This window comes from Eumetopias jubatus, unplaced genomic scaffold (assembly GCF_037043125.1).
Source record: "Eumetopias jubatus isolate StellerSeaLion01/CBP00866 unplaced genomic scaffold, mEumJub1_p1.0 scaffold_6, whole genome shotgun sequence".
In the NCBI taxonomy this organism is placed as follows: Eukaryota; Metazoa; Chordata; class Mammalia; order Carnivora; family Otariidae; genus Eumetopias; species Eumetopias jubatus.
The window spans coordinates 12,541,916-12,556,704 of NW_028274812.1; the positions used below are offsets into that span (position 1 = coordinate 12,541,916).

Here is a 14,789-nt window from a genome sequence, read left to right on the forward strand (position 1 = left end):
GCTCTGGGTTTTCTTAATAACAGCAAAATGTCATGGAGGAGAAAGTGTTTATCTCCTTCTTGGGCTGATGCCCGAACGTCAGCTGATATGACGGGAAAACAAAGACCTACGTATGTACCTATCTATCTATCCGTATGTGCATGCATGTTACGCAGGGTCCCACACTACTGCTCCTATTTAAACAGATTACTTCCCTATGGTCAGGAGCAAATGGTTTCATTCCTATTTTCCATTTAAAAAACCAACATTAACATTTTTTTTTCCAGTTTGGAGCTAATGACTCATGGGACAATACTTCATTGACTCGCAGCCACAGAAAAGTCGGGACACCCCAAGCCAATTTTCCAGGAGAAAGAGCCAAGGCCCAGGGGCTCCACAGTTTGTGCAATGAAGCTGCTGGGCTAGCTGGCTTCCAGAGTCTCAGCGGGGGATTTGTTGTCAAAATCTCCATAACAAACACCTCCCTTCAAACACTGCTTGAGACTCATTATTACTCATCAAGAAGCATGCTATGAAAAGCTTTCATTTTGGGCTCGCCAAAATGTCGTTTCAAAAATGCTCAAATAAGGCTGGCTTTACTCCAATCTTAACAGATTTTGAATCAGGATGACTCACTGTTGGGACTGTTATATGATGCACCAATTAGAGCGGAATAGTTAAAAATGCCCGTGACCCCTCCCTCCCGACGCTCAGGAACTTGGCTGCCTTTCTTTATGGCTAATGGACATCATACACTGGCTATACACGAGAAGATGCTCTGTGCAAATTATCAGTATTCTCCAACAATGATTAGGCAGAGGAAAACTAGTGAGATATGATTCAACCAGCTACAGGCAGAATTTTAAGGCCCAGAGACACAAAAAAACAAATGCCCTTCATTCCACCTGCAACTCAATTTAAACCTAGTTATCTGAGTTCCGCAGTCCAGCAATGATAAATACACAATTAAAGTAGCCCTATATGTCAAAAGAAGTCATTCAGTGTCCCTACACCAGAGGCAATTCTTAGTTAAAATAGGAATAAACGTTTAAGTGTATATGCTTTAAAAAACAGATGCAATATTTTCCTCTCACTGATTATAGCGTCAATGGGACTTACCAATTAAATCACAAGAAGATCATTTGGTAAATTTGAGCACAATTTAAATAAGCACTAAGCACATCAAAAGCTTTTTTAGCAAAATTTATTTTCAAAGCCTGACATAACTTCAGTTAATAAAAAATGCTTCCATGACAGAATCTCTTAACTTTCAAAGTAGGAATTTTAAATTATTTAGCGACGGAAGAGATATAACCTTCAAACTATGTTTTTTATTACAGATCAAACATTTCTTCTCAACTATTATTAAAGGACTGCATCTGATATAGACAATAGGCAGATTTATTAAGCAATACTATATCCTCAGTAGTCTGCTAGGGACTGAGAATATATACATAATCATAAAATATAAACTATACAGAGCAAGGGTCCCAATTACAAGCCTGCCTGGGAGACACAACTTGGTCGCATCACTGAGGGTAAGAGGTAGCGAACCAAAGAAACAGAGGTGTCCCCCACTTTTCTATAGTTCACATTGTGTCACTTCGCTTTCATGAAAGACCTATGTTTGTACCTGTTAGAGCTAACTGAAAGAAATCCATAGAAGATTTTCACTTTGATGAAATCAGGTGAAAAGCAGAAACGCATTCAGCGCCTGTTTTGCAGCAGTAAGCCCTTCTAGAGACAGTGCGCGTGCGCACACCCCAGCAGCAAGAGGGACAGGGCCAAGGTCCTTCCCTGGGAGCTACGCTTACCATCTGAGCATCAACCTACCAAAGCTTTGAACTGTGTCTGTGAGCATCTGAGCTTTACCTCGATTTATTTTGTGCATCCTTTAGCAAGATGTGCCCTAAGGTATCAGAAAAGCCCAAGACATTACTTTTTGGCTCTGGGAATGCTCAAAATTTTTCCATATAAATTAATGGTATTTGCTTCTTCACCTCATGCTATTTCGATTTACAGAAGGTTTCACAGGAATGATCTACTTCTGATTCATGGGGAAACCTATAATAGTGATATAATTTTTTTAATCAAGTAAAAAAAAAAGGATGGTAATTTGATCTGGATTTTGAAATAGGCTCTGCAGTATATAGAAATAAAGGGGCAGGCAATGGAAATGATTTATATTCATTTATAGAAGTCTGACATTTTGATGGTATGATTTATAAAAAGGAAGTTTGAGGGGCGTCTGGGTGGCTCAGCTGGTTAAGCACCTGACTCTTCATTCCAGCTCAGGTCAGCATCTCAGGGTTGTGAGACTGAGCCCCACATGGGGGCTCAGGGCTCTGCCCTCAGCTTGAGATTCTCTCTCCCTCTGCCCTCCCCTGCCCCTGCTCACACTGTAAATAAATAAATAAAATCTTAAAAAAAAAAAAAAAAAGGAAGGTTTGGACTTGGCATCCTTGTGGCCCCACGGCTGGTCAGATCTAGCAAAAGGAGATCACCAAGAACAGAGAGGAGCAACGTAGCAACATGGCCCCTGGCACAAACCATTCCGTCTCATACCCACACTCTTGCAGCCCCTGATCTCTGAGAAGGGGAGGTGAAGGGGAATGGGGCTTTGAGTGGAGGTTTTCTACCCCATCTCAGGACACCTTAGGCCGAGCAGCCCACTAGGAGCACTGTCAACAATAAAATAGCACACTGAACAGCCCACAGTCCAGACCAGACTCACATGAAGGCAGAATAGGTAGCTGTCTGTGTTGTATTATTTTAAGATCACCAGAAAGTACCTCCCTTACCTCTCCTCTGGACCCATCAACAGTGTAATACCCAACCACCATTCCTCAGTTTTTTCCAGCTAAATTGTCAAGTGGCCAAATTATCCCAATTAATTTATTAAATAATACTGCCGACTTCTGCAAAAGCATATTAAATTTGTCCAAGCCTATTAAAATCAGATTTCAACCTCTACAAATAGTTAAGAAGTTTATTGGACAGAAAACCCAAGATAAAATGATTTAATGAAGAAGACAGAGAAATCACTCAGTAACATGAAACACAGCTGTAAGGGGAAGGTGTGGATTTGAAAAAACCCCAAAGGAAAAGCGTAGTTCATCCAATGTTTGCCCTACTCCATAATTCCATTCAGAAGTGGTTAATTCCATTCAGAAATGGTTCTGAGTTGTTTAGTAAGAAACTCTTTTGGAGTCTAGACAAGGACCCTCCCTGCTGTGCTCAACTCCACTGAGGGCGTTGGTGATCCAAAGGCTGCTGATTCATAGCATGGATGTACTGTCTGTGAAGCTCTCTAACCACCCTGAGAGGAAAAATGCAATTTTGGATTCACCAAACTCTCAAACGAGGGTAAGCATTGCTGAGCAATAGGGAAGTACAAATGGAAGTTGCTATTTTGATCTTAATCTAGCCATGCCACTTTTAAGAAAGGGTTACCATGAATTTGGAGAGCTTCAAAATTACTTGGCATTCTGAGGATCTCTCTTATTTACCCACTAGGGACCATATGAATTCTAAATTTATTTTCAAGAGATTCATGTAAAGATTGTGAACTAGCACTGCCCGCTTAACTTAGCATTTGCGTCATCAATGTAAAACAAGATGGCTGCCACATATAGCAATGTTCCCCTCACTGGAGTTATTGGGAGTTTTGGGATTGCTGAGTTCCAGAAAATGCCTAACTGCCACTTGAATCAAAGGCTAATGAAATGGCTCTGCAATGTTCATTTGGCAGCTACCCTTTTTCAGTATTTAAAATTTTATGTTCCATAACGTTGTATAGAATCTTCACATCACAATTTATACTAATTACTACTCTACTACATTTAAAGTTTTAACTTTAAAGGAAAAAGTTGCTTTTTTTACTTCCCATAGTTACAGATTTTACTTTTTTATAATGTCATATATTATTCCAGTAACCTGGATCTTCTTGATGTTGTTTTTAACCAAGAAGTACACATTTCTGAAGATGTGAAACAGAGCTCAAAGTTGGGCTCACAAAACCACCAAAATCAAGCTCATGACTCTTTTCCGAATGTGCACAGAACAAAAATAGGGAAGAAATATAGCTAAATATCAATAGTGGTTGTGTCTGGGTAGAGGGATGAGGAATAATTTCCTTTTTCTAAGTCTTCTAGATTTTGTAGTGAAATAACAAACATTAAAGAACTGGCCATTTAAACATTTATGGATACCTACCCACATCTACGTCATTCAGTTACATAAATACAAATACTGCTATTAGTTTCCTATCTTTTTTAAAACAAAAATGTTCAACCAAATGCTTTTGCTTCTCAAGAAATCTTACATTAAGAACATTTACCACATCGGATGGGATAAAGACCATATTAGGCTCAGATATAGCTGAATGTCAACATTTAAGAAAAAAGAGCAAGTTATCAAGCTATTTACCATTATCATTTAATTATAGAGAATTGACTGTCTTGATTAAAGCCAAAATTTGCCTCAAATACATTCACAGAAGTTCAGTTCAAAAATATAAGCCTAGCATTGGCCAATGCTAGGTATATAGGTGACTACCATCTATAATGAAGAAGTATTTTCCCACTTACAACCAACACGATTACTTTACAATTAAAGTACAAGTAGAACCACAATTTAAAATGTGATATTCTTTTCCACTGTATAGGAGTATATAAAAATTGTACAGTAATATGCAAAACAGAGACCATGGAAAAGAGGGTTCATGTGTTTTGGCCACCGCTCCTCCTTTATAGTTCCAGGGCTATAAACAGGTCAAAGGAGTGGCTTCTATCTGCGATTCACGCAATTCACAAAACTAGGATACGCAATCAAATAAATATCCGTATAAAATCAGAAAATCAAGTTCCATGAGATGTGATCCTCTCTTCCAGATGACACTGGAAGCCTATTCAGAATAACATGTTAAAAGTAAAACCAAGAATTTCTTCAGACTTCACATTTTTCCTTCCCATTTAAATGATCAGATTAACACATGAAGAACTCATCTTTTCAACAGTCTTTGAGAAAATAATAATCCTAAAACATATCAGTCTGCAACATAAAATTCATTATCATACACTATATTAATGTCATCAGGAACTACTTCAGATAGGAGTATTCAAAATGTTCTGAAGACAATTCACTATACGTGAGCCCCATTTCAGCAATGAGTGCTCACATTATTTTTAAAACATTAAAACAGGGGCGCCTGGGGGGACTCAGTCGGCCAAGCTTCTGCCTTTGGCTCCGGTCATGATCCAGGGGTCGAGTCCCGCATCCGGCTCCCTGCTCAGCTGGGAGTCTGTTTCTCCCTCCCACTCTGCCCCTCCCCCTGCTTGTGCTCTCTCTTTCAAATAAAATCTTTTTAAAATTAATTATAATAAAATAAAATACTAAAACAGGTGTCCTTCCTCTAGGACACTCAGCAGCTGCAACAGCTCAGTGCTACAGAGCCCTGGATCCAGGCCGATCGAGGCCAGCCCTGCCCCGCGGGCACGGGGTGAACACGCCTGAGGAAGTGACGTACCTCTCCATGCCTCAGGCTTCTCATCTCTAAAAATCTGATGACAAAATGCCTCCTTTGTGTCAGAAAGATTAAGTGAGAAAAGTGTCTAGCACTAGCAATAGAATTTGGTTGCCGTTACTCTATCATTAATTATGCACGTTTATTTTAACATCAAATCTTGCGGGGGGGGGGGGAATGTTCTAAAGGCAATGAAAAGTGTGGATTCTCATCTGATCATGTGTGTCTGGAGCTGCAGCTGTGAGCAAGGTGTGAATACCTTTCCGGAAGCGCCAAAAGGAGGCTGGGCGCCTTGTGTGTTCCCATTTGGAAAAAGCCCATGCCAGGAGCGCATTCCTCTGAATCAACTTTTATCTCATTCTTAACGGATGACGAGCATTTATGACCTGCTGACTATCAAGGATCTCCCACTAAGTCTGTTGTCCCTCCTGTCCTGAGGAACTCGCCTGAGTTACAGAAGGTCTTTTCTCCTTCCCTTTTCTCGCCAGTGTGTCCAGACCTTTTAATGAAGAAAATATACCCTTCTTGTCTCTTCCTCGCTGGGTCAGTGAGAGTGTTCTTTTCCGGAAAGCAGAGTCATCTCTAGAACATACCTAATTAAAAACACAGTTTTAAAAATCTTAAGACATATTATTTGGGGTGACACAATTAACCACTGCCTGAACAGAAGTAAGCCCTGCTTGCTGTAACCACCCTGTGCTGACCAAAAGCTACTGCATGTCTGACATACCACACGTGCATCCACCATTTGGCTACCTCTTATCTGGATAACGCCAGCCTAGTTACAGCACTCAGATCTCTCCAGGGTGGGCAGTGGGGCCGGCAAAACGATCTGCAGAACCCCCTAGGCTGGAGCTCTCGTACTAGCCACAGAAGCCAGCCACCCAGGAGCCACTGTGGAAAACCCAGTGGGGCTCTGTGCAGTACAGACAAAACCCCCTTCGCTCAGCCTTTTCATTCTTCACACCCTTGTTGCTGTTCCTCAGGGATTTCCACCTTCCTGACTGTAGGAAGTGAAACAGCACGGAAGATACAGATGTGCGTATTTCATAACCGTCTATGAGGAGCTGGGTTCCGAGAAGTGGTGGCAGAGAAGCCAGGACTCTCTAGAGCAGGCTGCCTCCCACGCTCCAACCCCACAGAGCCTGCCCCCCCCCCCAGGGGGCGGGGGGAGCCCCCGGGCAGTGCTGGGTTAAATCCCTGGACAGCTGAAGGGCAGCCAGCTGGGAAAAGGTCAGTGTCTGCCATCCTCCCTGAATGCCACAAACAGCCCCTCCCAGGAACTTACCAGAGCATGGAAAGAAGAAACAGACAAGATGCCCAGCCTGCCGAGGGCCAGCTTGGAGGGGCGGCTGGCAGCAGCGAGGAGGCTCTTGGGGTTTGGCAGCTCCCCACCTTGTAGGCTGGCCAGATAGCAACGCATCCTAAACAGATCCATGTGAAACTTCTCCAAGTTCTGCTCCCATTGCTGGATCTGTTTAAGAAAGAACAGGGGTAACTGAAATGACAATGAGAAGTTTTCATGGGTCCAACCGAAAATATGATCCCTTTCACAAACTTCAAGGAACAATCTGTTTCAGCTGGTGCGGCGTGGCTGAAATGAGCCTTCCCTGCTCAGCCCCTCGCAAGCCCTCCTGCCCAAACACAGTGGGTCAGACAGCACTGGACTTCGTCAGGATGGCCCAAAACAGAACAAAGCCGGTGGTCCCAATCCAAAACCACACCAAGACTACACGACGGCTGGAGAACTCCAGCACACTAAGCCGTGCCAACTTAAGGCAGGATACACAACTATAAGTCAGTTACTTCACTTTAATTTCCCTACACTTCGCCAGCCTCTGATCTTAAACCAGATTAAGTGAACTGCACACAAACAGATGCTGCATAATGGACACAGTGTCTTTACGTTGCCATCCGTGCATTCTGAGTAAACGACTCAAAGTAATAAGAAGCAAATGGGCTTCAGGGGTAAAAGGCAAATAGAGCTTTTACTCCTATTTTAAGTGTATTACAGAATAATCGCCATCTATATATCTGAATGAAATTATAACGCATTTTTACACCACTGAAATGACTATGTACTTCTTCAAAGCTGAAACTGTGAACTGGTAAAGAAAGACAGTCAAATTCTGAGGGCCACTTTCCCTCCTTCCACGGATCAAAACACGTTTACATGTAAGTACTACCTTTATTTAAAGATAAACCAAAAGGTGAAGAAAGCTCTAGAAACTTGCCAACACAGGGATTCAGCAGCAGAGTGGAAAGCTGGCCTTCCAACGGTAGTCAGAACAATCTCCACATTCAGGAGAAGGTCTGCAGCGGAGGCTTGTCATGAGATGCACATGTCATTTCACCTGCACCAGCTGCATCGCTGGTTTGGCCCTGGTTAGCCTCCAAGCAGATTCTAACTCTTCACGGCAAAGTTCCCAGGTCAATCCTTAATTCTGGATAAGTGATACTTTGAAGGCTCTCCAACACTGAACACTCTGGTCCTTTCAGTCTCTCCTGAGAGAAAAGCAATACAAACTCTGACTATTCCTCACCGCCCCCCCCCCCCCCCCCCCGCCACCCAGGTTCTCTGGATCGATTTCGTAGGAAGGTCACCCTGCACCTTCTCTACATGGAAGAAATACAATGGCTACCGGATCTAAAATGATCTGTTGATTCATCACGGTCTGTCAGCAAAACAACAAATCCCCAGAGTATACCGAAAATTCTCAATCTCCACGGCAAATTTAACCTTGTGTAAGCTTCTGTACATCCGTATTAGCGACGTGATAGCCACCTGGTGTCAGCCTTTTAGGAATACTAGAACGACCTGTTGGCTTTTATCAATAAACCTGTCCAGGCCAGATACGTGGGGAATCTACTCATGAAGTGTGAAGGCTAGGGAAGTTTACATTTCAAAAGCAACTCCAGCAATTCTGGTTCATAGCCTTAGTGAGGACCACTGCTCTAGACCAACAATCCAGTCCAAACCAAAACTGCAAATCTCTTCTTGATCTTGCCAATTCTAGATTCCAGAAGTAACAAATGGCTAGTATGCAACCATAAACTGACACCTACCAGAAGCTGTAAGCCATAGGGAAAACTATACTCCCAGTTCTGCCTCTCAAATATCTTCTCTAGGTGATTCCTGAAAATCCACCATTACAGATGCATTCTTTTGTCTTCTAATAATATGTAGATGTTTCCAGATTGGGTGGCGTATTAAAGCATATCCCTCCTTTATGCCGCCACATGAAACCGTTTTTACAAGATAATTTCTAGGGGCTGTGTTGCGGATGGAAGCATCAGAGGACAGAAAACCAACCAGGCATTGGATACCACAAGAGAAAAAAGCCCACGCCATCCATGGTGGAGTAAAAAGACAAAAATACAAAGTAAAACAAAATCCGGGTCTATGCCAATCATGAGAGATCAGGGAAGATGACACTCATATTTTCACTGAATTGTGCAGTTTACAAAGTATTTTTAAAGGCGTCACTTAATGTATTTATGTTGACTACACATCAAAACATCACTGGAAAGTAAAGACCATTCCAGCCCAGCTTTACAAAGGCAGTCTTAAAATCTTGCCAGAAACTCTGTGATCATCTTCAGCATGCCTCGACATCTCCACCCAAAACTTGGGACAAAATGCAGGTAAATTCATGAGAAGAAAATGGATTCAAATGCTAATGTCATTTGGAAGGAAGAAGAGCTCGGGGGACCCAGAGAGCCTAAAGCAAACTTTACAGAGATGAAGAAGTTCATTAACATATGCAATTATGTTTCAAGAGAACTAGAGTTTCAATCAATACTGTACATGGTAGAGGTCGAAATTTAAATTTAAATTAAAAACGCAAATGAGAAGGGACTTTATGACTTCTCCATTCCAACAATGCTTCCCATGTTCATCCTGACTCAAGCCTTTGTGATGGCTTGTACTATATGTGTCAACATGACTGGGCCACTGGGTGTCCAGAGTTGTGGTCAAACATTATTCTGGGTGTTTCTATGAGCGTGTTTTTGGATGAGAGTAACATTTATTTATTGTTGTTGTTGTTTTTTTTTTTTTTTTTTTTTTTTACTCAAGCACTGCTAGTATCTATTGGTTTCACCCTGGAAAAGATAAGCTTTCATAGAATAATTACTTCCTAAAGTTCATCTTTTTTTTTCTAAATCAACATACAATGTATTATTTGTTTCAGAGGTACAGGTCTGTGATTCATCAGTCTCACACAATTCACAGCGCTCACCATAGCACATACCCTCCCCGATGTCCGTCACCCAGCCACCCCCATCCCTCCCAGCCCCCACCACTCCAGCAACCCTGTTTGTTTCCTGAGATTAAGAGTCTCTTCTGGTTTGTCTCCCTCTCTGGTTTCGTCTTGTTTCATTCTTCCCTCCCTTTCCCCATGATCCTCTGTCTTGTTTCGACGTGGATGGAACTAGAGAGTATTATGCTAAGCAAAATAAGTCAGAGAAAGACAAATATCATATGATCCTACTGATATGAGACATTTGAGAGAGTAACATTTAGATGAGTAGGCTGAGTAAAACTGGTGGGCCTCACCAATCAGCTGAAGGCCTGAACACAGACCAGAAAGGCTGACCCTTCCCCAAGGAAGAGAGAATTCCTCCCACCTGGTGGCCTTCCAGTTGGGATACTGGCTTTTTTTTCTGACTTTGGACGTGAACTGAACTATCAGCCCACCCTGGGTCTCGAGTCTGCCAGTCTTAGAATGGGAACAGTACTATTTTTGAGTCTTGCTGATGCTGCAGATCTTGGGACTCGTGTGTCTTCACAATCATGTGGCTGTGTTTGTTATAATAAATCTCTTTATACATATTCTTTCATACATCCTACTGGTTCCATTTCTCTGGAGAACCCTGAGTGATCCAGCCTTCACCTCCACAGATTTCTATAGCAGAGTCGGTCATCATCAGCCACACAGTTGCTCCGTATTTAAAGACAATATTTCTCAGTTTTGAAGGCCATGGTTCTTTTAGAGAGGATTCACCAATGGAGGTTAAATGAGGATTTGTGGTTGGATAAGAAACAATGAAATATCTGATTTATCTTTCGACAGACTCACCGAAGCTGTAGAGAAGGAACTGGGAGAATACTGGGTGAAAAGTACGGTGAGGACACGGATTCAGATGCTTGGGTTACTTGGAGGGAAGAGGGAAGCAAAAAGGCTGACCCACAAGCTCAAACAGACCTCGTGACATTGAGAAAGTCTGTGAACATATGCAGTGAGCTTGCTCGGGCAACAGCATTACCACAGCTTTGTTTCTCAGCTGAGGAAACGGAGCCCCCAGAGGGGAGTGACTCGCCCTTCCAGACTAGCAAAGGCCCAGAGCAGATCCTGAGGTGAGCAACACGTGGGAATGAGCTTCTACCAAGCACTTACAATGCAGCCCCTGAACAACGTCTATGCACTCTCTGAAACCTACTGCAGCAACTCTCTTGTAAATGTTCATCTGTCACCTTTATTTCTCCCCACAAATCCCCAGGTGTTCAACATGGAAGGCTGTAAAACTATCTACTTGGGTGCCCTATTCCTGCTGAACATTTTGTATTTCAGTCTTCTACCAGCTTTGATGTACAGAGCTCGGCCCAAGTTTTAAGCTGTTTTTAAGATTTTGAGTGAGAGTGAGAGTGAGAGTGAGAGAGTGAGAGAGAGAGAGAGAGAGAGAGAGAGAGAGAGAGAGAGAGAGAGAGAGAGAGCATGCACAAGCAGGGGGGAAGGGCAGAGGGAGAGGGAGAAGCAGACTCCCCACAGAGCAGGGAGCCCGATGCCACACTCCCCGAGATCACGACCTGAGCCGAAGGCAGACGCTTAACCAACTGAGCCACCCAGACTCCCCCAAACTTTAAGCAATGTTAATGAAAAAGATAAAGATATTTTATAATTACCCCTCAAAAGATGAATAAAGTAGGAGATAAAGATACATTTTTACAAATGTAAAGGGAGAAACAGAAGACAGTTTTGTAGCTATTTACAATTCTACTTCGGGAAATTTCCATCAACCATCATCACTAACACAGTAATGTTACTTAACATCACATTAATCAGGGAATTTCTGGAGATTTTTTTCTGAACATTTTCAAACACTAAAATGCCCAAAATCAATTCCCTTAAACCAAGACTGTTTTTCCTTTTTTCTTTCTCTAAATTCCTTAAATACTGATCATTGTCCCCAGACATTTCTTTATTTTTTAAGATAAATATCAGGACATGAAAATAAACATTCAACTTCTATGTAGATTGAGCTTTTATTCCTTCTAACATCCTGCACAAAACAGAAAAATGACATGAAGAAAACTCACTCTAAGGAATTAACTTCCACTGCAAAAGAAAAAAGTACTAAGAACAAAATTAAGAAGGAAACCTCCCATTTTTTAAGCAATGTCATGAAAACAGTGCAAAAGTTTCCCCTCTATTGCTAATACGCTATAGTCATTTAATGAGCTCAGGTTATGGTCTGCTGTAGAAAGTGGGGGAGGGGGGAGGAGAGGAAGCCTAGTGCTAAAAATAACATGAATAAGTGATACATAAAAATGATGACAAGCACATTCCTGCCACACCCAACACCCCTAGAAAAATATTTTCAATCATTTAGTCATTTGATCACAGTATTTGGTCATTTTTCCCTTACAAGTTCTGTCCCAAAGGTTCATTCGTTTTTCCTTTTTGGTAAGTAGTATGAAAACCTCCCATGCAGTTATTTTCCAAGCACTACAACCTACCCTTCTCAGAAGAATCATCTAGTGACACAGATTACACTGAAGTTAGCTAGCGGTTAGAACAACCAGCTAAAGTTTAGAGAATGTGTTTTGTTTTTCCCTCTGAGATAGATTTCACATGCCATAAAATTCACTCCATTTTATAATAAATACACTTCCCATCAAATCAAGCCTAAAAATCCAAGTTATGGAAATCATTTAAAAACTAATTTCGGGGGGCAACTGGGTAGTGCAGTTGGTTAAGCCTTTGACTCTTGGTTTTGGCTCAAGTTGTGATCTCAGGGTGCTAAGATTGAGCCCCACGTCGGACTCCATGCTCAGTGTGGCATCTGCCTGAGATTCTCTCCCCCCTCCCTCTGCCCCTTCCCACTGCGCACTCTCTCTCTCAAATAAATAAATCTTTAAAAAAAAAAAAAAACAACTAATTTTGGGGCACCTGGCTGGCTCAGTCAGTAGGGCATACAACTCTTGATCTCAGGGTTGTGAGTTTGAGCCCCATGATGGGTGCAGAGATGACTTAAAAATAAAACATATATACACACACACACACACACACACAAGATAAATAAAAACTAAAACCGATTTCAATTTTATACAAAACCACTCATCACATGATTAATCAGCAAGCAAACCACAATCTGATTCATTACTGAGAGGCAATACAGCCCAGTGGTGAGGAATGCTCATTTACGGTCAAACCCTAGCTCTACCACTTGCCGGCTGTGTGACATTAAGAAACTTTTTAAAGCTCTCTCAGGGTCTAGTCACTCCCCATCAAATGAGTGATACACACAACTTTACCTCACGCGGCTACTGTGAAATCACACATGACTGTGGCCTGAGATAGGAGCCCTGATACATCAGCTCAGGGGCCATGAGGATGGGGAGTGAGGCCAAAGAGAGGTTATGTTAGCTGGGAATGAAAAAGGGAAGCCCTGAAGGAAGCAAGCCCAGAGCTGGCGTTGAGCTGGGGTGGGGCCCCCGCGGAGGAGAGCCCAGTGTGCCACAGCAAAGAGGGTGGAAGACACAGGACCTCCCACACTACTTCGGGCAAAGCACCGGGGATACAGAAATGGAAAAGTTACAGATCCTTTAGGAGCTCGTATTTTAGAACAGGAGCAGCCTTAGACACAAGCGGATAATTAGAAAACAATGAGCTGAGGGCAGTGATGGAGACCCCAAGAATTAGGGGGTATAAAGAAGTCCCTGCAGGAGTGGTCAGGAGGGACGTCAAGGTCAGCTCCTTGGAGGAAGGAACCCCTAAACCCTTCATCGAGGATGAGGAGGGATGAGCCCAGTGAAGGCCAGGGGGTACCCAGCATGTCTGTACATGATGTGTGGCCTACATGGGACTTCTCAGCCTGAAGAAAAAACCCAAAGAAAGGGATGGAACCTGAGGGAAATTTGGCACTGCTGAATAAAGGTAGGAGAGCATCAGGGGCTTTTATCTTACAAGCAGTAGAAGACACTTAAAGGATTTTTAAACCAGGCAATCACAGGATCAGATCTGCTTTATAGATGCATACACTCCGACTTCGTATGGAAGACGCATCTGAGGAAGGGGAAAACGGACCGCGTCTGCAGCGGTCCAGGGAAGGGAGAAGACAGCCCAACGTGTCCTCCCTCTCTCACCCACACACCGTGTGCCTGAAAAATCAAGCTGCCAGGCAGCACCGCGGTGTTTCATGCTGCCTTCGCTCCCACGGACCTCTGGCCTGGCATTCCCTTCTCCATTCCGCCCCTGATTCACTCCTCACTCTTCAAGAAGCAATCCAGGCAGCCCTCCTACAGGAAGTCTTCCATGACTACACAGGAGGCCAAACTTCCCGTTTTGTCTTCCACAACACTCTGGAATATCATTTACTCTGGATTCACTAAATTATGCTGCAATGATACGCTTCACTGACTGACGCCCTGCTAGACTGAGAGCCCTGAGGGCAAAGCACCATCTCTGAATTCCCAGTGTGTGCACACTTGCCTGGCCCAGACAGGCACTTACTAAATGTTCACTGAGCTACACGGAATGCCCGGCCTCATCGCCTCAGACCCCTTTCACCAACACCGCCCTCTCTCCAATGTTTTATTCCCCAAATGGCTCCCCACACTCACGCTCCATATCGTATTTTCCTCAAGGCTTCGTTCACTTTGTTCCCCTGCCCCCCACCACAGTGTCCAATTGCCTAGATGCAATCCATCCTCTTTACCAGTTTGAAAACTTTAAATATTTAAAATGAAGCCCACATTTCACAAAGCCCCAAGCAGCCCCGAGCCCACCGCCCCAGCCTGCTGCTTCCACCATATCCTCTGCCCCATTCTGACTGCCTCCCTCCACCCGGGGCCTCGTGAATCACCGTGGGGGGGGGGGGGGGTGAAGAACACACAGAACGCATCAGGATGCAGGGAAGCCATCGGGGGGGGGGGGGCGCCAGACCACCGAAGAGCGGTGAGGTTTTGTCCCTGGTTTACTTGTTTAAAATAATAAACGGGAAGGAAAATAAAGTACTAACTGGACTTAATTTACAGCCCTTCCTCCCTCAGAACTTCAAAAGG

At 43.2% G+C, this 14,789-nt stretch overlaps 1 protein-coding gene across 2 annotated transcripts in view; it reads right to left on the bottom strand.

Annotated features, from left to right (window-relative positions):
• The window catches only part of TIAM2 (TIAM Rac1 associated GEF 2), a 136,322-nt gene that overhangs the window by 76,086 nt on the left and 45,447 nt on the right, over positions 1-14,789 (bottom strand). For both annotated transcript variants that reach the window (XM_028103215.2, XM_028103214.2), the window contains exons 7-8: positions 6,792-6,977; positions 5,950-6,096 (exon numbers count right to left, since the gene is read on the bottom strand). In XM_028103215.2, the coding sequence (XP_027959016.1) occupies positions 5,950-6,096; positions 6,792-6,977 (333 nt within the window). The remainder of the gene's footprint in view (positions 1-5,949; positions 6,097-6,791; positions 6,978-14,789) is intronic.